We start from the raw sequence: 26,338 nt of genomic DNA on the forward strand, positions 1-26,338 counted from the left end.
AGGGGCCTCCTGCACCCCACTCACCCATCACCTGAGAGAGGGTGATCCTCCCACTAGGTCCCACCCTGGGGCTTCCACCGTCCACTCACTTGTCACCCCGATGACAGAGACGGGGCCCATGTGCTGGCCGCTGTGGAAGCCGTACAGGTTCATCTTGTACTTGTGGTCTGGCTCCAGGCCCGAGATGGTGACCCCGTCCTCGTATCCTGGCACCCTCACTGCCTTGGGCTGTCCGTCCCCGTTCTTGTACTGGATCAGGAAGTGGTCAAACGGGCCCTCGGGGATGGTCCAGGAGAGGCTCAGGGATTCGGGGGTGGCGTCTGTCACTGCCAGCTCCCCCAGGCGAGGCGTGACCTGAGGCTCAGGGTTGGTAGAGGGAGATTCTGAAGGTTCATCCTCTTCCTCATTTTGGGCTGAACACAGACACGGAGAGAGAAGGACCTGAGAGAGGGGCACGGTGTCCACGGGGACTCTGCCCTCCTCTGGGCCCTCACAGCCACCTGGAAGGAAGCCGAGTGGGCAGAGTTATTTTGCTCACCTGTCAGGGCCTCGACGTGCGCAGGACCCACACGCTGCCCATCGTGGAGACCGTACAGGCTCACCAGGTATCTGTGGTCGGATTCCAGGCCAGAGAGGGTGATGTCATTCTGGTTGCCCCCTAAATGGACTACTTGGAGTTGCCCATCGTCGTCTGTGTACTGGACCTCGAAGGAGTCAAATTCTCCCTCAATCACGGTCCAGGAGAGATGCAGGGTGTGTGGGGTGCCCTCCTCCACAGTCACCTCCCCCAGGCGGGGCTCAGATGCTGGAGGGCTGGGGGCCTCAGTCTCGGCTTCGATTTCTTCCCTGGGGGCTGGTTCAGAGAGACAGGTAGAGATGGGTGACTGGTTTGTCACTGCACCAAGACTCTCCAAGAGGATGGAAGGAGGGGAGGAGGTGAAGACAAGAGGTCAGTAATAAGAAGGACCAACTACTGATACACAGTGATGAATTTCAAAAGCATTAAGTGCAAGAAAAACACAAAAAACTGTGTACTGTATGATTCTGTTAAATGAAAAGCTTAAAAAGGAAAAACTATAATGATAGAAAGCAATTAGTGATTGTCAGAAGCTGTGGGTGGGGAAACTGACTGCAAATGAGAATAGGGAAACTTCTGGAGTCAATGTTTTATATCTTTGTTGTGGTAATGGTTTCATGGCTTATACATCTGCCCAAACTCATTGAATTATGAGCTTAAAATGGGTGAATTTTATTGTATGTAAATTATGCCTCTATGAAGTTGATCCCTTCCCCCAAAAGAAGGAGTGTAGGAAGCTCTGAATTCGTGTGGCTCCACCAGACCAGGAGAGCCAGGCGGGCAGGAGGGACAGTGTGTTCCCCCCAGCTGCACTCACCGGTCATGGCGATGGTGGAGATGGGACCCACACGCTTGCCCTCGTATAGCCCGTAGAGCAGCAGCTTGTACCTGCGGGCAGGGTCCAGGCCTGGGACACTGACCTCCCTGAGGCTGCCCTCCACGGGCACCACCTGGGGTTGCCCATCTCTGTCCTTGTACTGGACCACGAAGGAGTCAAACTGGCCCTCGGGGACCGTCCACGAGAGGCCCACGGAGTCTGACGTCATGCTGGTCACCTGCAGCTCCTCCCCCAGACGTGGTTTTGTTCCAGCCTCGTCCACAGCTCTCCGGGTCTCTGAGATGGAAACACAGAGAGCAAATGGTTGCGTTGTTTCTGGAAGGCTGGGTGACGCCGAAGGGAAGGACTGAGAGACCTATGGACAGGGCTGTGCCATGGCTGCATCCTGCAGGGCTGGATCTTTGGGCTTGTGCAAGGAGAGGGGGCGCTGGATCCCCGCCACAACAGCTGGAGCCAAACAACAATCCTGATGGCAGCCGCCCCAACTGACCGCAAGGACCTTCCCCGGGGGAGCCTCCAGATCAGAGATGCCCGCCCGCAGGGGCTGCCCTCACCTGGGGTGCCCTCGGCGGTGAGGGGGCCATGGCGCCTCTTGCCCAGGAGGCCGTAGAGGAGGAACCTGTACTTGCGGCTGGCGTCCAGAGGGCCGACGGTGACTGAGCGCTTGTGGCCCTCTGCAGGTACCACCCGGGGCCCGTCCCTGTCCTTGAACTGGACCACAAAGGAGTCAAAGTGGCCCTCGGGGACTGTCCAGGAGAGGCGCAGTGAGTCTGGGGTGGGGTCTGTCACCCACAGCTCCCCGAGGCGGGGTGGGGCTCCTGGGCTGGTGTCACCTCGAGCAACTGACAGAGAGAAAAGGTTCTTGTGTTTATTTTTTTTTTCCAAAACGACTCCTTGACTGCCTCCCACTTGAGAATGGAAAAACCCAGAACTGCCCCAATGATCAGTGCTTCCCCCAAATATTTCCATCACCCTCCCATGCCTGCCAGCATCCCCAACTGGCCATGCCTCTGTCCACTTAACCAGCGCAGGGAGGGGTCTTCTGTCCTGAGACATCTCTGGGAGAAGAGATTCCCTAGCTACCTATTTATCTTATTCCTCTTGCTGTCCAGGCTCTAACCACCTAGTAGAGACTATTTCCTTAGCAGGGTGCAGCTTATCACAGACTTGGTCTGCTTATTTCCTATGACCAAGGAACCCACTCTTTGTGATCTGACTGGTCCCTGGGGAAATCCAAGGGTCCTGGGGATGTCAGAGGGGGCACAGGATCCCTGATGGGGGCAGACAGCTGGTGGGGAGGTAGGATATTATGATGGAGGTGACCCTCATAGGACCCAGTGGAGGAGTGGGGGCTGCCTATGTGTGAGGGGGGTATGGGGAGAAGAAGGGGAGCTCAGACGGGAGAAGGATCTGGTATCTGCCCAAGAAGCCATCCCGAGGCCTGAGAAGGAGCTGGCCTTCTGCATTCTTGGACAGCAAGGATGCTGACGGCATTGTTATTGTGAGAGTTTTCTGGCAACAGGGAGCCCCCAGGGGCAGGGGAGTGCCTGGACCAAAACCCAGGAAAGGGGCACAGCTGGGCTGGGCCTGACTGGGCAGCCAGTCTTGGGCTCCTCTGGTCCCCAGTTTCTGAGGCTCCAGGAAGAGGGCAGAGGAGGAAAGGGTCCCTCGGGGAGGCAGATATGGGACCCAGTGTGTCTGGGCTAGTAGGTGGGAAACTGGGTGAGAGTCAGAGGGAAGACTCCTCAGGAGGTGATGGCTACACAGGGCTGAGGACTCACAGGCCAAGGGAGGTGGAACGGCTCCTGGCTCCCTCCCCCGCACCTAGCCCTGCTGTTTCTCCTGTTCCACCTTCCAGGAAGGGGTCTGAAGGAGGCTCCCCCGTTCAACAGAAGGAGGAATTATGAGAAGAGGGGAAAAGTCAGCAGGGGAAACTGATCCAGGAACTGGCCCCATTTTCCTGGTTCTCATCTGCCTGGGATCGGGGCAGGCAGTGTGGCTTTTCAAATAAAACAGAAGAGGTGGATGAAGCGGAGACCGGGCGGAAGGAGAGGTGATAGGGCAGCGTGAGGAAGGGCAGCAGGGCTGGGGCCTCAGGCTCAGCTTCCTGGGGGTCCCTCTCACCTGTCTTTGCCTCCACAGAGACGGGGCTGTGGCGTTTCCCGTCCTGGATCCCAAAGAGCAGGAACTTGTATTTCCTATTGGGCTCCAGGCCAGGGATGGTGACCTCACGCTGGTCTGCAGCCACAGGCACCGCCTGGGGCTGCCTGTCCCTGTCCTTGTACTGGACCATGAAGGAGTCGAATTCACCCTCGGGGACTGTCCAGGAGAGGCCCACGGAGTCCGGGGTCACGTCCATCACTGTCAGCTCCCCCAGACGTGGCTCAAGGCGGGGCTCTGTGCCTGGGGCTGGAGAGAGGGGAGCTAGGATCCAGGAGGACAAAGAACATGGCTGAGACCTCTGGCGGGAGAAATCCCCCCTCACAGGGCTCCTGGGCTACGAGGGCCTTACAGGGCTTTGAACTGAGATGGGAAACAGTTACATCTCTTTTCCACTGATCTCTAAGTGAAATGTAGCATTTCTTTCAATGATGAATATAGGAAACCAACCACGGTGGTACTAGCAGTGCTTGTAACCCTGTCACCAATAGGAATCAAAGAGATTGTCACATCACCTTAGAATTACTGCAGAAACTTCAAAATACTTTTTACAGAGATTGGTTCAAGATGGCGGAGGAGAAGGACATGCGCTCACTCCCTCTTGCGAGAGCACCAGAATCACAACTAACTGCTGAACAATCATCGACAGGAAGACACTGGAACTCACCAGAAAAGATACCCCACATCCAAAGACAAAGGAGAAGCCACAGTGAGACGGTAGGAAGGGCGCAATCACAATAAAATCAAATCCCATAACTGCTGGGTGGGTGGCTCACAAACTGGAGAACACTTATACCACAGAAGTCCACCCGCTGGAGTGAAGGTTCTGAGCCCAATGTCAGGCTTCCCAAACTGGGGGTCCGGCAATGGGAGGAGGAATTCCCAGAGAATCAGACTTTGAAGCCTAGTGGGAATTGATTGCAGGACTTCGGCAGGACTGGGGGAAACAGAGACCCCACTCTTGGAGGGCATGCACAAAGTAGTGTGTGCATCGGGACACAGGGGAAGGAGCAGTGACCCCATAGGAGACTGAAACAGACCTACCTGCTAGTGTTGGAGGGTCTCCTGCAGAGGTGGGGGGTGGCTGTGGCTCATCATGAGGACAAGGACACTGGCAGCAGAAGTTCTGGGAAGTACTCCTTGGCATGAGCCCTCCCAGAGTCCTCCATTAGCCCCACCAAAGAGCCCGGTAGTCTCCAGTGCTGGGCTGCCTCAGGCCAAACAATCAACAGGGAGGGAACCCAGCCCCACCCATCAGCAGACAAGTGGATTAAAGTTTTACTGAGCTCTGCCCACCAGAGCAACACCCAGCTCTACCCACCACCAGTCCCTCCCATCAGGAAACCTGAACAAGCCTCTTAGATAGCCTCATCCACCAGAGGGCAGAGAGCAGAAGCAAGAAGAACTACAATCCTGCAGCCTGTGGAACAAAAACCACATTCACAGAAAGATAGAGGAGATGAAAAGGCAGAGGGCTATGTACCCGATGAAGGAACAAGATAAAGCCCCAGAAAAACAACTAAATGAAGTGGAGATAGGCAACCTTCCAGAAAAAGAATTCAGAATAATGATAGTGAAGATGATCCAGGACCTCGGGAAAAGAATGGAGGCAAAGATCAAGAAGATGCAAGAAATGTTTAACAAAGACCTAGAAGAATTAAAGAACAAACAGAGATGAACAATACAATAACTGAAATGAAAGGTACACTAGAAGGAATCAATAGCAGAATAACTGAGGCAAAAGAACGGATAAGTGACCTGGAAGACAGAATGGTGGAATTTACTGCTGCAGAACAGAATAAAGAAAAAAGAATGAAAAGAAATGAAGACAGCTTAAGAGACCTCTGGGACAACATTAAACGCAACAACATTCGCATTATAGGAGTCCCAGAAGGAGAAGAGAGAGAGAAAGGACCAGAGAAAATATTTGAAGAGATTATAGTTGAAAACTTCCCTAACATGGGAAAGGAAAGAGCCACCCAAGTCCAGGAAGTGCAGACAGTCCCATACAGGATAAACCCAAGGAGAAACACGCCAAGACACATAGTAATCAAATTGGCAAAACTTAAAGACAACGAAAAATTATTGAAAGCAGCAAGGGAAAAACGACAAATAACATACAAAGGAACTCCCATAAGGTTAACAGCTGATTTCTCAGCAGAAACTCTACAAGCCAGAAGGGGGTGGTATGACATATTTAAAGTGATGAAAGGGAAGAACCTACAACAAAGATTACTCTACCCGGCAAGGATCTCATTTAGATTCGATGGAGAAATCAAAAGCTTTACAGACAAGCAAAGCTAAGAGAATTCAGCACCACCAAACCAGCTCTACAACAAATGCTAAAGGAACTTCTCTAAGTGGGAAACACAAGAGAAGAAAAGGACCAACAAAAACAAACCCAAAACAATTAAGAAAATGGTCATAGGAACATACATATCAATAATTACCTTAAATGTGAATGGATTAAATGCTCCAACCAAAAGACATAGGCTCGCTGAATGGATACAAAAACAAGACCCATATATATGCTGTCTACAAGAGACCCACTTCAGACCTAGGGACACATTCAGACTGAAAGTGAGGGGATGGAAAAAGATATTCCATGCAAATGGAAATCAAAAGAAAGCTGGAGTAGCAATACTCCTATCAGATAAAATAGACTTTAAAATAAAGAATGTTACAAGAGACAAGGAAGGACACTACATAATGATCAAGGGATCAATTCAAGAAGAAGATATAACAATTATAAATATATATGCACCCAACATAGGAGCACCTCAATACATAAGGCAACTGCTAACAGCTATAAAAGAGGAAATCGACAGTAACACAATAATAGTGGGGGACTTTTACACCTCACTTACACCAATGGACAGATCATCCAGATAGAAAATTAGTAAGGAAACACAAGCTTTAAATGGCACAATAGACCAGATAGATTTAGTTGATATTTATAGGACATTCCATCCAAAAACAGATTACACTTTCTTCTCAAGTGCACATGGAACCTTCTCCAGGATAGATCACATCTTGGGTCACAAATCAAGCCTCAGGAAATTTAAGAAAATTGAAATCATATCAAGCATTTTTTCTGACCACAACACTATGAGATTAGAAATCAATTACAGGGAAAAAAACATAAAAAACACAAACACATGGAGGCTAAACAATACGTTACTAAATAACCAAGAGATCACTGAAGAAATCAAAGAGGAAATCAAAAAATACCCAGAGACAAATGACAATGAAAACACGATGATCCAAAACCTGTGGGATGCAGCAAAAGCAGTTCTAAGAGGGAAGTTTATAGCTATACAAGCCTACCTCAAGAAACAAGAAAAATCTCACATAAACAATCTAACCTTACACCTGAAGGAACTAGAGAAAGAAGAACAAACAAACCCAAAGTTAGCAGAAGGAAAGAAATCATAAAGATCAGAGCAGAATAAATGAAATAGAAACAAAGAAAACAATAGCAAAGATCAATAAAACTAAAAGCTGGTTCTTTGAGAAGATAAACAAAATTGATAAACCATTAGCCAGACTCATCAAGAAAAAGAGGGAGAGGACTCAAATCAATAAAATTAGAAATGAAAAAGGAGAAGCTACAACAGACACCACAGAAATACAAAGCATCTTAAGAAACTACTACAAGCAACTCTATGCCAATAAAATGGACAACCTGGAAGAAATGGACAAATTCTTAGAAAGGTATAACCTTCCAAGACTGAACCAGGAAGAAATAGAAAATATGAACAGACCAATCACAAGTAATGAAATTGAAACTGTGATTAAAAATCTTCCAACAAACAGAAGTCCAGGACCAGATGGCTTCACATGTGAATTCTATCAAACATTTAGAGAAGAGCTAACACCCACCCTTCTCAAACTCTTCCAAAAATTGCAGAGGAAGGAACACTCCCAAACTCATTCTATGAGGCCACCATCACCCTGATACCAAAACCACACAAAGATGCTACAAAAAAGAAAATTACAGACCAATATCACTGATGAATATAGATGCAAAATCCTCAACAAAATACTAGCAAACAGAATCCAACAACACATCAAAAGGATCATACACCACGATCAAGTGGGATTTATCCCAGGGCTGCAAGGATTCTTCAGTATATCAAATCAATCAATGTGATACACCATATTAACAAACTGAAGAATAAAAACCATATGATCCTCTCAATAGATGCAGAAAAAGCTTTGACAAAATTCAACACCCATTTATGATAAAAACTCTCCAGAAGTGGGCATAGAGGGAACCTACCTCAACATAATAAAGGCCATATACGACAAAACCCACAGCAACATCATTCCTCAATGGTGAACAACTGAAAGCATTTCCTCTAAGATCAGGAACAAGACAAGGATGTCCACTCTCACCACTATTATTCAACATAGTTTTGGAAGTCCTAGCCATGGCAATCAGAGAAGAAAAAGAAATAAAAGGAATACACATTGGAAAAGAAGAAGTAAAACTGTCACTGTTTGCAGATGACATGATACTATACATAGAGAATCCTAAAGGTGCCACCAGAAAACTACTAGAGCTAATTAATGAATTTGGTAAAGATGCAGGATACAAAATTAATGCACAGAAATCTCTTGCATTCCTATACACTAATGATAAAAAATCTGAAAGAGAAATTAAGGAAGCACTCCCATTTACCATTGCAACAAAAAGAATAAAACACCTAGGAATAAACCTACCTAGGGAGACAAAAGACCTGTATGCAGAAAACTATAAGACACTGATGAAAGAAATCAAAGATGATACAACAGATGGAGAGATATACCATGTTATTGATTGGAAGAATCAATATTGTGAAAATGACTATACTACCCAAAGCAATCTACAGATTCAGTGCAATCCCTATCAAATTACCAATGGCATTTTTTACAGAACTAGAACAAAAAATCTTAAAATTTGTATGGAGACACAAAAGACCCCAAATAGCCAAAGCAGTCTTGAGGAAAAAAACATAACTGGAGAATCAGACTCCCTGACTTCAGACTATACTACAAAGCTACAGTAATCAAGACAATATGGTACTGGCACAAAAACAGAAATATAGATCAATGCAACAGGATAGAAAGCACAGAGATAAAACTCACACACCTATGGTCAACTGATCTATGACAAAGGAGGCAAGGATATAAAAATGGAGAAAAGACAGTCTCTTCAATAAGTGGTGCTGGGAAAACTGGACAGCTACATGTAAAAGAATGGAATTAGAACACTCCCTAACACCATACACAAAAATAAACTCAAAATGGATAGAGACCTAAATGTAAGACTGGACACTATAAAACTCTAGAGGAAAACACTCTGACATAAATCACAGCAAGATCTTTTTGATCCACCTCCTAGAGTAATGGAAATAAAAACAAAAATAAACAAATGGGACCTAATGAAACTAAAAAGCTTTTTGCAAAGCAAAGAAAACTACAACAAGACGAAAAGACAACCCTCAGAATAGGAGAAAATATTTGCAAACGAATCAATGGACAAAGGATTAATCTCCAAAATATACAACAGCTCATGCAGCTCAATATTAAAAAAACAAACAACCCAGTCCAAAAACGGGCAGAAGACCTAAATAGACATTTCTCCAAAGAAGACATACAGATGGCCAAGAAGCACATGAAAAGCTGCTCAACATCACTAATTATTAGAGAAATGCAAATCAAAACTACAATGAGGTATCACCTCACACCATTTAGAATGGGCATCTTCAGAAAATCTACAAACAACAAATGCTGGAAAGGGAGTGGAGAAAAGGCAACCCTCTTGCATTGTTGGTGGAAATGTAAATTGATACAGCCACTATGGAGAACAGTATGGAGGTTCCTTAAAAAACTAAAAATAGAATTACCATATGACCCAGAAATCCCACTACTGGGCATATACCCAGAGGAAACCATAATTCAAAAAGACACATGCACCCCAGTGTTCACTGCAGCACTATTTACAATAGCCAGGTCATGGAAGCAACCTAAATGCTCATCGAAAGATGAAGGGATAAAGAAGATGTGGTACATATATACAATGGAATATTAGCCGTAAGAAAGAACGAAATTGGGTGATTTGTGGAGACGTGGATGGACCTAGAGTCTGTCATACAGAGTGAAGTAAGTCAGAAAGAGAAAAACAAATATTGTATATTAACGCATATATGTGGAACCTAGAAAAATGGTGCAGATGAACCGGTTTGCAGGGCAGAAATAGAGACACAGATGTAGAGAACAAATGTATGGACACCAAGGGGGGAAAGTGGCAGGGGGAGCGGGTGGTGGTGGTGGGATGAACTGGGAGACTGGAATTGACATGTATACACTAATATGTATAAAATGGATAACTAATAAGAACCTGCTGTATAAAAAGATAAATAAAATAAAATTCAAAAATTCCAAAAAAAATACTCTTTACACTCATCACTGCTTCCAAATGTGGGTAGGTTATTAAACATGCCACTAAGTCTTGCTATTTAATGAACTAATTATGAAGTGCCTGTATTACTGAATCATAAATTCGAGTTTTAAAATATTTTTGATAATTGGTTAATCAATAGAATTGGTTACCTTTGTAATCCTATGCATTTTACTTTATGGATTTTAAGACATTGCTCTGAAAGGGGTTCACTGGTTTCACCAGGCACCATAGCACAAAACTGGTGGCAACCTGTGCCCAGGAAGCATGAGGGGTGGGAGAGGCTGGGAGCCACGAGCAAGGGCCACTCCCCTGAGGGAGGAAGATTCTGGCTTGGCCAGAAGGGAACACAGCTCAGGCCAGGGGGCTGAGGGCCCCTGAGAAGAGATTCAAGGGATGTGTGTTGTTTAACCCAATGAAAAAGGGCAGCAGGGGGAGGTGGTAGCTGGGGTCCAAGTCACAGCAGGGTTGTAAAGAGAGGGAAGGAAAACAGCTGTGGACAGTCAGAGAGATAGCGTTTGGCTAGACTCAGGTCAGATGGGAGGAAGACAATCCTGCCTGGGGGAGGAGACAGAGTGGAGATGGAGACTGGAGGGTAGGGAAGGTCCAGCTACAGGAGAGGAGCCAAGGGCTCAGGTAATAGACTGGGGCGGACCTGCGGGGGCCACGGAGGCAGGACCTGAGAGAGAGGCTAGGGGAGGGGGTGGCCCCGGGTAACCAGGGATGGGAACTACCTTTACCCACGCTCACTCACGCGTCATGGCTACCACAGACAGGGGGCCCACGCGCTGCCCACCATGTAGCCCGTAGAAGTTCAGCTTGTAATTTGCGTGCAGGCTCCAGGCCGGGGACATGTGGCCTCTCGCTGTCTGCGGCCACAGGCACCGCCTGGGGCTGCCCGTCCCTGTCCTTGTACTGGACACGAGGAGTCAAACTGGCCCTCAGGGACTGTCCACGCAAGGCCCACATAGTTGGGGTCACATCTGTCACTGTCAGCTCCCCGAGGTGCGGCTCCATGGGGGGCTCGGTGGCTGGAGGAGTCTCTTCTGGCTGTGGAGCTGAGATAGAAACGGTGGGAGGCTGTTAGGAAAAGCCCCTCTTTCCCCTTGTAGTAATTATGCGCGTTGTTTTTGTGGTGCCCACTGGGTGGTTCTGATGTAAGACCACACTGATTGGCGACATCTGTCTGGCCAACAAGCCTTCACTAAGTCCTGCCAGAATCCGGGCTGTGCTTGCGGGGAGGGGCGTCAGCCACCACTGAGACCCTGGGAAAGTGGCTGAAGTTCCATCTGTGCATCTCTGGCTCCAAAGGCCTCCCATCCAGACCTCCCTGCTGACCCCCAGACTTGTGTTTGCTCAGCATCTTCCTTGGGTGCCTAATTGATGTCTCAAACTCAACAAGTCCAAAACCGAGCTCAGGGGCTGCTCCCACACCTGCTCCCTCCCCAGCTTTCCCACCTCAGCAAAACCACAAGCTTCATTCTCCGAGTCATCCTGAGTCCTCTCTTCCACCCCTCAGCCGGCCTGTGAGGAATCCTGTCTGCACTATCTTCAGAAGCTGACCCCCTTCCCCCTGCCCAACTCCACCGCCACCATCTCTAAGCACAAGTGCTCTTGCTGGATTATAGCACAGTCTCCTAAATCCCCTCCCTCCTCCACCCTCAAACCCCTTTGCTCTGTTCCCCACTGTTAACACATTAGTCAGAGTCTGTTCTGCAATGGCTTCATCTCACCTCAGAGAAAAAACCAGGTCTTACAATGATCTCCAAGGCCCCACCTGTTTATCTCTCATGTCACCCTCCCCATTCCAAAACACTTCTCACTGGTCCACAGACATTCAGGCACCTTCCTCTGCTCCGGATGCTCTTCCCAGAGGCCTGCGTGGCTTGTCCTCTCCCTCCTGCAGGTCCTTTTCTCAGGGAGGCCCTTTCCTGCCTGCTTCCCGCCCACTCACCATCTCACCTACTGGGCTTTGCTTTTCTCCCCAGCTCTTGTCACTGTCACATACAGTCCCACTGACATATTTGTGCAATTTGGTGCCTGTCTCCCTCTGACAGAATGTGAGCTCTCAGCAGGAGCTTTGCCTTGTTCACTGCTGTGTCCCCAGCACTGGCACCCAGTGGATGCTCCACAAATGTTTGTTACATTAATGAATGGTCTGCACGTCTGGAAAGGCCAAGCTCAGGACCTGCTGGTCCCCATTGCCCCAGATGAGCTGAGTCTGGGAAGCCCTGCTCATTAGTGACCAGCCTGGAGGTGGTCCAAGAGGCAACTGGCAGAGGGGTAGCTGGGTGGGTGGGGTTCCCAGAGCTTGTTTCTTTGGCTCCTGTGGGAGGACAAGACTAGGCTCTGTACTTATAAAACGTGGTTTAAAAAACAGGCTGGCATGGGACTTCCCTGGTGGTCCAGTGGTTAGGGCTCCACGCTTCCACTGTAGGGGCACAGGTTCAATCCCTGGTCAGGGAACTAAGATCCACCAGCCGTGTGTGTGGCCAGGCTGGAGATGAGGCCTCAGGAGGGACAGAAGTAAGTCTGAGTGGGGAGGGCAGGGATGCAGGCAGCTGAAGGCGGGCCAGAGCAACCATCATGTACTGAGCTTCTCCCGGGTGCAGGTGCCAGGCCACGCACTGTGTTCCATTTCACTTGCCTTCTAGCTCTGCTGGTTCCTTTAGCATCCGTTTCCTGCGTCTCTGTACTTCTTTCCATGAGAGAGAGAAACTGTCCCTCACCATCAAGCCTTATCATTGGTGGTTTGACTTAACTGGGAAAGGTGGAATGATAACTACCCATGAGTACCGCAGGCCCTATGCTGCATTTGGCATAATCCTTTCCCAAGTTAGCCATGTTTCTAAAGCTGCACGTTAGTTCTTCTCCTAGCAACGGTTCACCACACGCTGTGTGCCAGGGACCGGCCCTGGGTCAGCTCAGCGGGCTCCAGCTGCCTATCACCTTCCTGCTCGGATGATAAGCGCCATCGCACAGCTAAGAACTGAGAAGCCGGAATGGAACTCAGTTCTCCGATTCCAGGATTCAATTTTCCTCTACTGCACCACCTCAGTCAGCGCCCGACACTGTCCATCCTTACCCAGGGACCAGTGTGGCTGCCCCGGACAGATGGGACGGACTGAGGGTGACTCCAGGAGAAACCTCGGCCACATTTTCTGGGCCTGGCACGAGGCTCCATCCTGCTACTTCAGGCCTGCAGGACAGGAACTCAGGGAGGATTTCCCCTCTCCCTACTCTCTGTGCTGACTAAAGAAAGAAGAGAAATCAGGAGTGGAAGCTTCTGGAAACTAAGCCAACCAAGTCCCTTTGAGAAGTACAGAAACCATGCTCTGGAAACCTGTTTCTCTGCTTTTTAAAATCTTCCCTTTATATTAAAAGTTGCTTTGAAAAAGCTGTGTCTTTGTTTCAGTGAACAAAGGGAAAAGGGATGCCCCTTGCTGGGGCCAAGCTGGGCGGATTAGCAGGAGGGTCCCAGAGGCCTGTCTGTGATCTGGCCCCTCACGCTGGGGCTCTGGACAGTAGGTGCCCAGGCTGGTCCTCTGTGGCGGCTGAGTGGCCCTGTACCCGGGTGGAAGGGACATTCTTCCTTGCTATAACCACTCACTGGATGAGTAGTAAAGAAAGTTTCCAGCTACACTGGTGAAGAGGGCAATGTCTCATGCACATTCTGAACATCTAAGCTGAACCAGCCAAAGGGGACAGAGCAGACCCCAGGGTAAGGACAAATATAGTAACCATAGCAGCAAACACTGCCAGCATGTTTACTTGGTGCCAGACCCATTCTTAGGTCTGTTAACTCATTTAATCTCACAACAGTTCTGTGAGGTAGGTGTTACTATCCCCATTTTACAGCTGAGGAAACAGGCACAGAAAGTTTAAGACTTGCTCAAAGTCGTGCAGCTGGTTGTAGCCCAGTCCCCCATGAACTGTTCTTTCTAGGTCTTCCCCAGGCAGGTGGGGAAGGCAAGGGAGGGCAATGCCACAGGGAGGCTGGGGGCCCACCGGTGGGAGGAAAACAAACAAGGCCCCGCCCTCACTCACCGGTCACGCCCACCGGTGGACACGGGGCCCACACGCCGCCCCCCGTGCAGGCCGTACAGGTGCATCTTGTACTTGCGCCCGGGCTCCAGGCCCCCAGCGGTCACCTCACTCTCCTCGCCCCCGACACGCACCACCTGGGGCCCGTCCCTGCCCTTGTACTGGACGGTGAAGGAGTCGAAGCGGCCCTGGGGGACGGTCCAGGAGAGGCTCAGCGAGTCCGGCGAGGATCCTGTCACCGTCAGCTCCCCCAGGAGGGGCTCCTCGGGGGCCTCCGAGGCCTCTGTGCTGGGCTCTGTGGGGCTGGGGGTCTCCTCCATCTCTGTGGGGCTGGGGGTGTCTTCCTCTGCAGCTGAGAAGGAGAGACACAGAGAGGGTGAGGCAGGGACCCCAGGTGATGTCCTTGGGTCTCCTCCCAAGCCTTGGCCCTCCTCCCAAGCCTTGGCCCCGGCTCCAGGCCCTAAAGTCAGTTCAGAGAAGCCCGTCCTTGGGGCTGGGTGGTCCTGCTCAGCTGACATCTCATAAACATGCCTGGAGCCTCTGGGGTCAGCTGTGGGGGACCAGGGCAGCCACCAGCATGGCTCATGGAGGCCCTTCTCTGCCCAGGGGGACACACTGGTCCTCAGGGAGCCTGGAGGAGGCAGAAAGGGCACCATGGCTCAGCCTCGAGTAGAGGGGCCTCCTGCACCCCACTCACCCATCACCTGAGAGGGGGTGATCCTCCCACTAGGTCCCACCCTGGGGCTTCCACCCTCCACTCACTTGTCACCCCGATGACAGAGACGGGGCCCACGCGCTGGCCGCTGTGGAAGCCGTACAGGTTCATCTTGTACTTGTGGTCTAGCTCCAGGCCCGAGATGGTGACCCCGTCCTGGTGCCCTGGCACCCGCATCACCTTGGGCTGCCCGTCCCTGTCTCTATACTGGATGGTGAAAGAGTCGAAGTGGCCCTGGGGGACGGTCCAGGAGAGGCTCAGCGAGTCCGGGGAGGATCCTATCACCGTCAGCTCCCCCAGGAGGGGCTCCTCGGGGGGCTCTGGTGCCTCTGTGCTGGGCTCTGTGGGGCTGGGGGTCTCGTCCACGCCTTCCTGTGGGGCTGAGAGAAGAGATTAGGCTTTACAGGTGATGTGCTTTGTGGTGATGTTAATCGTGACAATAAAAGTACATTTGGCAATATACGCTTCAAGCTGTCAGCTTAGGGGTTCCTTTAGCCTTTGTATTAGCCATTCAGTAAACCCATCAAAGGAGACAGGGCTGAGACAGTCCCTAAACCTCGTCAGTTGCTGGGACAACTGCGCTGTGGGGGGTAGGGGGCCGCCTCTCACGTCTGAGAAAGGGAGACGAGATGGGAAGAGAGGGAAACACTGAGGATGCTTCTCTGCTGTGTTCATGGACCAGTGCTGACCACAGGAGAGCGGGGGGGCAGTAAGGCTTCTTCCCACTGTGTTCCCTCCCTTTCAGCTCCTGCCCCTCCCCAGGCTTTCCAGCTCCCCCACCCCACTGACCAGGACAGGAAATGGGATGTGCTCCGCTAAGCTTCCCGAGGCAACCCTGCCCCTCCTCCACTTCAGACAAGAGCGGGGGTTGGGGGGTGGGCGGGGGAGATGTTGCAGATGGCGCTGGGGCTGTGGAGGGCCGTGCTCTTCCCGGCCTGGGCTAGAGTCACAGCCCCAAGGCATCTGCCCACCGTCTGCAGCAGCTGGGTCTTTGCTGAGGCTCCATGGGGCGGGGAGACTGGCACAGGGATGCCAGCCCTTCTGTGGACCCACTCCACGGTCCATGGGGGACTGCTCAGGAGACAGGAGATTGAGGAGGCAGCAGGCAAGAATGATAAACCCAGGCAAAGGATGGGGAAGGTGGGGAGGAGAGGAGAGAAAAAGGATACTGGGAAGTGAGGAGGGTCAGGGAGAAATAGTAGCTCACTCTCAGTAGCAGTTTTGATGTGCCAGGCACTGTTCTAGGTGCCATATGTATATTAACTCATTTAATTCTAACAACTCTGTGAAGCTGTTACCATTATCATCCCCATTTGACAGATGAGAAAGCTGAGGCCCAGAGAGGTTCAGTAACTTGCACAAGATCCCAGAGCTAGGATTAAAATCCAGGCAGTTGGCTCTAGAGCCCATGCTCCCAACCGAGATGCTACACAGCCATGGAAATGGTGCTGGATGGGGGAGGCTGGGCCCATGGAGGAATGCAGGGCAGGGGGGCTGAAAGTGAGCCCTTTGCCCTGCTCCAAGCTGGATGGGAGTCAGGCAGTCAGGGGGCTGGGAGGAGGCTGGGGAAACGTGGAGCTCATGTCCCTTGGATTTGCCAGCTCTGAACAGAGCAGCTATGGTGGGAGGGTGTGGGCAGCAGGCAACAGAAGCTCAGAAATGACCACAGCCTGAGCCAGGGGAAGAAGGCCAGCAAAGACCGCGGGGAAAGAACACAGTGGCTGAGGACATCCATGGGGAGGACAGCCCGGGACGAAGGGGTGATTCCCAGTGCTCAGAATGTGGGAAATGGGGTCTGTTCTTGGAGATGGAGAAGCAGGGCCAAGAAAGTTTGGTCAGGGGCTGGCGGCTGGATGCAAAGTCCTGGGATGTCGGGAAGTAGACTGTGGAGGTTTGGCAGAACTGGAGCCGAGAAAGAGAAGGTGGAGGGAAGTGTGAAGGATCCCGGGTCAGGTCCTGCTCACAGGGCTGGGGGTTGGCCAGGGAGGGAGCTCCGTGCAGCCCTGACTCACCTGTGGTGGCCACCACGGACACAGGCCCCACGCGCTGCCTGCCATGAAGCCCGTAGAGGTTCATCTTATACTTCCGGTCGGACTCCAGGCCGGGGATGGTGACCTTATTCTCATGCCCCCTGATGGGCACTGCCTGGGCCCGCCCCTGCGCATCCTTGTACTGGACCATGAAGGAGTCAAAAGAGCCCTGGGCCACCGTCCAGGACAGGCGCAGGGAGTCTGGGGTGGTGCCGGTCACTGTCAGCTCCCCCAGCAGGGCTGCTCAGGGGACTCTGGGTGGCGGGGGCTCCTCTCTCTTCTCTGGGGCTGTAAATAAGAGGATCCAGGCAGGGCTGAACTGGCAGAACCCAGGATTGGGGCCTGGGGTTTGACAGGTTGTCACACCTGTGCGAGTCTCTACGCAATTAGCATGAGTTGATGAACTCTGAGAAATCTGGCACAGCCAGGGTATGACACACCTTCTGGGCCTTGGGAGCAGCTGAACAGGATGAAAGGGTCCCAGCAGTGCGGGGGAGGCTGGCTGGCCCTGAGCCCAAAAGCAGGGCAGGATTCGGAGTCAGCCATCTCGCTGGGAGGCCCCAGCTGGTTCCTGGCTGGGGGCAAGCATGTGGAAGACTGGGAGGGTCACATGGGGGCTTAGGGTGGCGGCCACTCACCAGTGGTGCCATCGGCCGTGAGGGGCCATGCCGCTTCTTGTTGGCAATTCCAAACAGAGTGAATCTGTACTTGTGGTCAGGGTCCAGCGGGGAGACGATGACGAGCGCTCGGGAGCTTCCACGGGCACCACCTGGGGCCGTCCATCCCTGTCCCTGTATTGGACCACGAAGGAGTCAAACCGGCCCTCAGGGACATCCAGGAGAGTGCAACGAATCTGGGGTGGGATCTGTCACCCACAGCTTTCCCAGGCGGGGTGGAAGTCACTGAAGGTGGAATCAGTCGGAGGCACTAGGAAGAGCAGGTAGAGAGAAGGGAGGGACACAGGTCAAAGGATAAGGAGGATCCATCTCCCACCTGGGGATGCTGTGTGAGGTTGTGCAGCTGTTCACTACACAAAAGGTGCACGGGTGGAGGGAGCACTGAGGGACTGAAATCCAGCCAGCACTCTGCTTGCCAAGCCTGTGTATCCTGGCAAAGGGCTATGCCCCACCTGGAAGAAGGGGTGCTTTCTTTGATGGGGCACAAAAAGCACCGTATGGACTAGTGTGGCCCGACTCATGCTGCAGCCTGGAAAGGGCTTCAGAGAGAAGGGAGCCCAGCCAGTCCCTTCCACATCTCCATGGCCAGGGAAGTCTTCCAGGACAGCCTCTACTGTTTCCAGGCCTAACAACTAGTTGGTATCTTCTCCAAGAGAGGGAAGCTTGGTCCTTGGTGCGTTTTAACGTGGGAGAGCCCCCCACACCTGTGCTCTGGGCCCCACTTCCTCTTCTCCTACCCTCACTCCCTCGGCTGTGCCATGAGCATTTACACAAGCTCTTCCACTCAGCTACATCGCCCTCTAGCCTCCACCCTCCCTCTTTGCTCTCTAGTCCCAGCCCAAATTCCAGAAGGAGATGTCTACACTGCTTGTAGTCATGTCCTCACCTACATCACCCTCCCAACCCAGCTCCACCCTCCACCAGCCGCTCTCACCAGGGTGAGTGGTGACCTCGCCATTGCTAAGTTCTGTGGACACTCTGTAGCCTTGAATCACTCTTACGGAATCTGACATGTCTGACCGCGCCCTTCATTTTGGCATCCCTCTCCCCAATTCACCCTGCAGGCACCCCTTCCTCTGCTCTTGCCCTGAGAGTTAGCCATCTCCAGGGTTCCAGTGGCCATGTCTCTTCTCCCTGCCCCCTACCCTGGCTTCTGCCTGTTGGGACACCCACACCCCTCTTCAGGCCTTTCCTCTGCTCTCCAGGCCCATGAGGGCAGCAGGATGACCCTATGGCCCCATCACTTTCTGCTTGAGTGACCTCGCCCTCTCTGCGCCTCAGTTCTCCTCATCTGTGAAATGAGCATGCCTCACAGGGCTGCTTATGAGGATTAAGTGCGATGATACACTTAGAGCATCTTGACCACATTTGACACTTAACGAATGCTCGAAAGATGTTTAACTAAGTGTCCCCCGCTGCACTGCTCCTCACATCCGTTGCTCCTTGCCTCAGGGAATAGGACTGCCTTCTCCAACTATCCTCTGCAGCAGTCTCAGTGTTATTTGTAAGATAAATATTGAATTATGTCATTCTCTCATGTAAAGCCCTTTGGCGGCCCCCTAGGGTCCTCAGGTGAGGTCCAAGTGACTCAGTCGGACACATGAGATCAGTGAGATCAGTGCCCTCAGCTCCCAGGTGCCCTGACCCTCGCCCAGAGGAAAGAGACTTTGATTCTCTTACAGGGCCACACTCTCTCCTGCCTCACTCTCCCTCTGTTTGCTCTACTCTCCTGCCTCTCTCTCCCTCTGTTTGCTCTACCCTCCTCAACCTCCCTGCCTGACCACCACAATTTTCCCTTCGGGATTCATCTCCGGCACCACTGCCTCCAGGGAGCCTTCCTGGAGTTGCGGAAGCACTGGGCAGACCCCCTTCAGGACTGTGCAGAGGGCAGAGGCAGGGGTGTGTGTGAACCCTCTCACTTACAGATCTTGGCTTCAGCCACCAGGGGGCCATGCCTCTTCTTGCCCACGAGCCCGTACAGGACGAATTTGTACTTGTGGCCGACGTCCAGGTTGGAGATGAGGGCTGAGCGCTGGGGTCCCTCTACAGGCACCACCTGGGGCCTGTCCCTGTCTTTGTATTGGATCACGAAGGAGTCAAACTCGCCCTCAGGGACCGTCCAGTGCAGAAGCAGGGAGTTGGAAGTCATGTCCGTCACTGTCAGCTTGCCCAGGCGTGGCGGGGCCGAGGGCTGCCCAGGCTTCTCCCCATCCCTGTCTGGGGTGTGGGGCAAAGCAAAGCACGTGGGCTCAAGCACTGCCTTGTCCCCAGTCTCCTTACCTCTCCTCTGCCCACTGGCGCACTCCATCCTGGACAGCTCCTTTCCTGGAAGCCTCCATTCCCCGCCCTCTGTTCTCTGGGACCAGCCTTTCTAAGAAGGTGGGCATTTCTCCCCAATCTCTGGTCTGGAGTGAGAGCTTTGGCTCTTCCCTTGCGATAACTTCCTCCCCACTCACAAAGGTCCCAGTCCCTCTTCACACCAAGGTCTCTGGGGGAGTTTCAGGTCCCCTGTGGTTTTCCCTGAGAGTTCAGAACCTTGCCATTGCTGTTTCAGAGCAGTCTGAAGGCGCCTCGGTCCACCTGAACTTCTGTCTCCCTTACCGCCCTCTCCCCAGTGGTGAGCTTGATCTGGAGTTGCAGGGGGAGCTGGCTACCCTAGTCCATAAAGAGGGACCAGGAGGAAATGTGAGAGCCAGGAAGCCCAGGCTCCTACACTGGTTCCACAAACCTCATCCGTCTCTGAAGTCCTGATGGCCGTGGAGCGCCCTACCACAAGGAACCTCCACCCCTAGTGGAAATGGCTAATGGGACAATGGGGTGTTGTCCACTGCAGGCTGGGCTTGCAGGGTGAGGGGCAGCACCACTGTCCCAGCCTGTCCAGTGAGGGGATGGCAGGGGCTTGGGAGAAGGGAAAGGGAGGAGAGGGCTGAGGGTCAGGATCCTCAGGGCCAGAGGCCTTCCCACACCCACCCTGAGAGACATAGTGGGCGGGCTGGGGCAGAGGAGTAACCAGGAAGTGGGGGCAGGGCGATTCTGCACAAAGAAAGCTGTAAGCGGAGAGCCAGGGGGCCAACAGCCTCTCTCCTTGAATCCTTGTCCCATCCTTTGACTTTTGCCCTCTCATCTACTTTGCCTGGAGTACTCCCCTCCCCGGCCCACCCGACCATTGTGCTAAGACCCCCTCCATCCCTCTTGCCTCTGAACCCTCAACTCCTTTTCTCTCCTTGTTCCTCCTACCACCCTGACCCAAACACCAGCCCTGCCCTTCAATCTCCACCCCACCTCTGAAATCCTAATGGCCCAGCCCCTCCCCCAACCTCAGGACATTGGTCTTGAGCAGAATCCAGGATGTACCCATAATGCCTTGGTAGATGAGAGGGGCAGAGGGCTCGCCCCCGGTAGGGACCCCACGAAGTGACAGCTCATAGGGGGATCCAGGAGGGGGTGAGGGCACCAGAGCCTGACGGACATCCCCTGGCAGTAGTTCCTCATGTGCCCCAGGCCCTTCGGGCACCCGTAGGCGCAGCTGGAAGTGGGCAAAGGTGTCAGGCTGGGCGGTCCAGGCCACGCGGAGGTGCCCTGTCTTGTCTCTGCCCAGCACCCTCAACTCTGCCAGCTCCTGGGGTCGCTGCTGCAGGACAGGGGCCTGAGCCCCTTGAGTCGTTGAAGGGCCTGAGGGAGGAGGCTCATCAGTGGCCCCCAGGAGGTCTGAGGGGGAGGACCCTGGGAAGAAGCAGGGGGAGAAAAACAGGAGAGTGGAGTATGAGAGTCAGAAAGGAAACCCTGGCCCCCAGGCTCTGCCCTCTAGCCTCTAAGAGCCTACAGACCCTCCCTTTTCTGCTCCCGGATCACCCCCTGGGTCACCTCATCGTCCCAAAGGTGCACCACAGTCCTGCACAGACAGGCCCGCAGGTAATAAAGAAAAGAAATAAAGTCTGCCATCCCTCCTCCCACAAGGCTCCTGTGACCTCCAGCCCCGACAGACTACCATGTTCCTCCCCACAGGAACCCCTTCCCCACTGGGTGGTGGTCGTGACTTCCAATAGTGCTGCAGGGACAAGCCTGGAAGAAAGGAGGAGACGGTGGTGTTAGGGGAGGAGGGTACAGAGAGTGGGTAGTGAGAAGAGAGAGAAGAGGGGATGGGGGGGTGGACATCCAGCTCAGGTGGCATCTGGGCCCTATGGGGGAAGAAGAGGTCCAGAACCCTCCCCATGACAGCCACAGAGCGCCCCTTCCCCGAGCCGGGACATCGTTCCTGTGGGAGAGACAAGTGTGAAGTGAGCCAGGAGGTCTGGAAAGGCAGCTCAAGAAGCAGTGGTTTCACCTCTCACACACATATGCTGCCTGATGGCTTCAAGGCCACCTGCAAGCAGTTCCGATGTGTCCCTTTGAGGTTGGGGCCAAATTGTGGAAAATAGTAACCACTGACCACAGTCTTCAGCCACTCTAACCACAGTGAGTCAGAGTGGGGAACCACTAGTTTCTCTCCCTACCCGACCCAAACTGCTCCAGACACTGCCCCTCCCACCAGATGCCCCTTCTGTTGCCTAGAACAGGATTCCTGGCAGAAGTGTCCTAGGAACCCAAGTGAAAATCAGACAGTCCCAAAGAACAGGTCTCCTTGACCTTGGGTATCCACCAGGACCCTGAGGGTGGAGGTGGCGTCTAGGGACACAAGAAAGTGCGCTCTGTTGGGGGGTTCTCTTGGAGCCTGGGCCAGGTAGGGCTTGAAGACAGAGCGTGCGGTGGGGTGGCAGCCTGAGCAGTGAGGCAGCGGGAGGAACTCATGGATGCTGACTCCAGTGGCAGGTGAGACTGGGCAGGAGATGGGTGGTCCCGCGGCCCCACCCACACTACCTGTGGTGGTGATGAAGGCGTAGGACTTGGAGGTCTGCCCTGCCCGCACCCCGTGGACCTCCACGTGGTAGGTGGTGCCGGGCTTGAGATCTGGCAGGCTGACGGTGCGCGTGGTGCCCGGCACGGTCAGCTCCCCGCCGGGGCCCTCTGCGGGCGGCTGGGGCCGCCAGCGCAGCACCACGCGCTCGAAGTGGCCGCGGAGCCCGTCGAGGGACACGAGAAGTGCGCCGTCGGCGGAACTGCCCAGCACCTCGGGCTTGGGGTGGCGGGGCGCAGCCACCCGGTCGACGCCTTCGGGCGAGAGGCCGTAGGTGCCCTGGTTGGAGTCCCGCTTCCAAGTGCCCGAGTCGGGGCTGGAGGTGGGGTGGGGGCGACGGGCCGGGGGTGCGGGGGAGCTGGTGGGGACGGCCGCCGCCAGGCGACGCCGCTGCAAGTATTCGTGGATGTGGCGCGCCACCGACGTGTAGGTCTGGTTGGCCCGCAGTGGGTAGCCGTGAGCCCGCAGGTGGTGCTCCAGGTCCTGCGCGGTGCCGCGGAAGCGGCCCAGCTCGGCCGTCAGGTTGCCCCACGCCCGCCGAGGGGGCTGGGGTAGGCTCGGCCCGGGCCGAGACTCCGCCTCCCCCTCCTCCGCCGGCCGCGAGGGCCGAGGGGGGACTGGTGGACGCGGGGGCCGCGGGGGCCGCAGGGCCGGGACCGGCCGGGGCCGGGGCTTGGGGGACGGGGCTGGGGCGTGCGCCTCCGGGCGACTGTAGTGGCCTGGTGCTGCCGGGGCGGAAAAAGGGGGAGGGGGAGAGCCGGTCAGTGGCAGCCCCCCACCAATCCCTGCACTCCTCCCCGTGGCAGTTCCTCCCACCGTCCCTCCCACCGGAGCCAGAGGCCTCTTCCTGCGCCCCAGCCCCACCTGGAAAGAGAATCGAGAGAAAGGAGTTAGTGTCCCAGGATTCCTTCACCCCTTGCCCTCCAAGCCCGCCACTGTTGGTGCCCTAGAGAGAAGAAACCAGCGGGAGGGGCCCTGTGTCTGAAGGAGAGAAAGGGGCGTGGGAGGAGAGACTGTGAGCTACAGCGAGGTGGGCGTCCCTCTGTCACAGGAAAAGAAAGATCCAGGCATCTGTTAAGAGACCTTGAGGGTTAGTGGAAAATTACTGCTGAGACCTAAGTCCCCCAATCCCCAATCCTAAAGTCAACAGGAGTGCCGATCTCTAATCTGCCTAATTCCAATCTCTCCAAGATCTGACCACTGACTGAGCTCAAGGGCTGTCCCTGTGTCCAAGTTTGGATCAGAACCTCCCCCATCTGGGTGGGTCGGACAGCACCTCCTATTTACTGCTTCTCTCCATGAGGCAGCTCCTCCCAAACTCCAGCCCACAGCCTTCCTACAGTACTCCAAGCACCTGAGAACTCCATCTCTGCAGAGCTCTTGGTGCACAGCAAGGCCCCCCAGCAGGTGCTTTGGGACTGCCACACGCCCTGTCAAGTGCGTTCAGAGCAGCCTGTGAGCCGGACATGTGGGCTCCCTAGGAAGTGGCTCTTACGCTCAGAAACTTCCCTAACCCTTGGCCAGCCATACCTGTGTTGGCCCTGACAGAAGCCGGGTAGCTTACTGCCCGGCCCCGCTCGGCAGTGACGGTCACCACGTATTCTACGCCTGGCATCAGGCCGGTCAGCAGCGTCCCGTCTGCCTCAGAGGGCACTTCCAGCCGCACCCTCTGGTTGCCGGCACTGACGTAGGACACCACGAACTGGTCCACCTCGGCCTGGGGACGCAGCCAGTTGAGCTCCAGCGTGGTTGGTGTCACAGCTGCCACTCGGAGGTCCTGGGGGCCGTCGATCACTAGCCAGGTCAGAGAGAGGAGGGATCAGGTGGGAGTCTGGATCTGCAGTCACCAGCTTTCCTTCTACGATCCTTGCCCCCAGCCAATCCCTCCCCTCTGCCCTCTTGGAGGGCATATTCCCAGCCACCCCTCTCAAATCCAAATCTCCACCCAGGACCCCACCCCACAGCCCCAGCTCTCACTGGTGGTGATGGTCTTGGAGGCAGGAGGGCCCCAGCTAGTCCCTCGAAGGGCACGGACAGTGACCTGGTACTCCTGACCGGGGGCCAGTCCTCTCTGGTCATAGGCTGAGGCAGAGCTGGGCACTCGTGCTGTGAATGGGGGGCTCGGCCCCTCTGTCTGCAAGAGAGAAGGCACCAGGTAGATCAGGGCTGCCACTCTCACCCCTGCCGCTCAAGCCCCCTTATCCCTTCTTTCTCCAGTTCCAGGCAGGGTCAACATGGGACTGTGTAGAACTGGGCCTTATACAGCTGGGGAGCGTGGGTGGTATCAGCAAACACATCTAGAACACCTACTCCATGCCACGTACTGTTCAAGGCGATTTATATATATGAACTCACTTAATCTGCTTAAGAATCTGATGAGGTGGGTCGTATTATTCCCAACGGACAGATGAGGAAACTGAGGTACAGAAGGATTAAGTGGCTTGCCCAAGGTCACCAACACCAAGAAAGTGGCAGGGATTTAAACCCAGGCAGTGTGACCTCAGAGTCCCCTCTCATGGGCACTACCTTTTTTAGCCTGTTCATCAGCTGTCTGCCAGAATTCTGACACATGCCAGGACTCTTCTTCTGGCTTCCCCCCGGCAACCCTGACTCCCTGGGCACGAGGAGGCTTCTCCTAAGCCCATTCCTGTCATAACAGATGAAGTAGATGAGGGATGCCACTTCAAGTCTCACTTCCTCCTTAAAGCAGCTGCCCCAGCCTGAGCCTTCCCACAGACACCTGCCCCTGTGACCCATGTCATGACATTTCCTTTCAGGTACTTTTCTTGGGTGTGACCCATGTCATGGCATTTCCTTTTAGGTACTTTTCTTGTATCCTCAGCAGGGTTGTAGGGCCCTCAAAAACAAGGCCCACCTGCTCAAAGTTCCACAAATATGTTCCCTGATTTTGTGCCTGGCATCATTCTGGGCACTGGAGACACAAAAATAAAAGATATGATCCCTGTCCTCAGATAGCTCATGCCCTAGTAGCTAAATGTGTGGCCACGTCTTAAGTTTTATTAGGTCCCTAACCCAAATCTCTATGTGTAGTACATGCCTGTGAGAAAACAACCCTCCTTCAAGTATACATGTAAAGTATTATGATTATTTGTGGTGACCCCATAGAAAATCTGCCAGCCCCTGCTCCAGGCAGGGTCTCCTGGAGTGCCAGCCACTGGGGAAACAGGAGGAATGGACATTTGTGAGCAGTCTAACAGCCCAGCATTTCGCCGGGCTGTCCATCTAGGACAGCTAATAAAGACGTTCTGTTCTGTTTAGTTATGTTGGCAGTTATGGGGACGCCTCCATTCAGCCAAGTAGGATTGGAAATTTCAAAAGGTACTCTCCTAAACCAAGAGAATTGTGGGGAAATCGGCATAGTAAACACCAAAGTATAAAACCAGATGAGAGTCCACGTAGAGACTTCTGGGTTGAGGATGAAGTAAAGCTTTGTCAGAGTTTTCTTGGCTGAAAAGTTTTCTGGGCACACAGGATCCCCGTCCCTCTCCTACTCACTCTGCCCTAGGATACCCCATCCTGGGAGGCCTTAGACTGGTCTCAACTCAAGACCTGTGTGCTCCTCCTCCTTCCCAGAACTTATTCTCTGTCCCCTTATTCCCCCAACCCAACACACACACACACACACACGAATACACGTACACACACACACGCACACTTTGAGTGCTCCCTGATGATGTCTGGTCCTTTCAGCAAGACAAGCCCATCCCCAGGGTCCTCCTTCTCCCTTCAGACCACCTACATGAACCTTTTAAATGCTTTGTAGTCCCTCCTGAGATCCATTTGGGAACAGTCCCCTGAAAAGTCCCACTGTCAGTCTAACCCACATCTCTCAGCACCATCTGTCTGGTCTGAGGCAGGCTCTCTAGCCAGATGCTAGCAGCTGGTTCTGCCCCTTGGTGAGAGTTTTGGCTGCTTCACTGATGTCCTTGGCAAGATT

At 53.4% G+C, this 26,338-nt stretch overlaps 1 protein-coding gene across 1 annotated transcript in view; it reads right to left on the minus strand.

Moving 5' to 3' along the window:
* TNXB (tenascin XB) overlaps positions 1-26,338 on the minus strand; it is a 59,716-nt gene that overhangs the window by 19,340 nt on the left and 14,038 nt on the right. The window contains 20 exon segments of the mRNA XM_036868769.1: positions 90-413; positions 539-853; positions 1,395-1,691; positions 1,970-2,257; positions 3,540-3,839; positions 10,775-10,844; positions 10,846-10,945; positions 10,947-10,989; positions 10,992-11,100; positions 14,091-14,416; positions 14,827-15,159; positions 16,792-17,097; positions 17,448-17,468; positions 17,471-17,551; positions 17,554-17,645; positions 17,647-17,736; positions 19,406-19,703; positions 20,841-21,209; positions 23,911-24,174; positions 24,358-24,514. Coding sequence (XP_036724664.1) covers positions 90-413; positions 539-853; positions 1,395-1,691; positions 1,970-2,257; positions 3,540-3,839; positions 10,775-10,844; positions 10,846-10,945; positions 10,947-10,989; positions 10,992-11,100; positions 14,091-14,416; positions 14,827-15,159; positions 16,792-17,097; positions 17,448-17,468; positions 17,471-17,551; positions 17,554-17,645; positions 17,647-17,736; positions 19,406-19,703; positions 20,841-21,209; positions 23,911-24,174; positions 24,358-24,514 — 4,183 coding nt within the window.

This window comes from Balaenoptera musculus, chromosome 11, assembly GCF_009873245.2.
Source record: "Balaenoptera musculus isolate JJ_BM4_2016_0621 chromosome 11, mBalMus1.pri.v3, whole genome shotgun sequence".
Classification (NCBI taxonomy): Eukaryota; Metazoa; Chordata; class Mammalia; order Artiodactyla; family Balaenopteridae; genus Balaenoptera; species Balaenoptera musculus.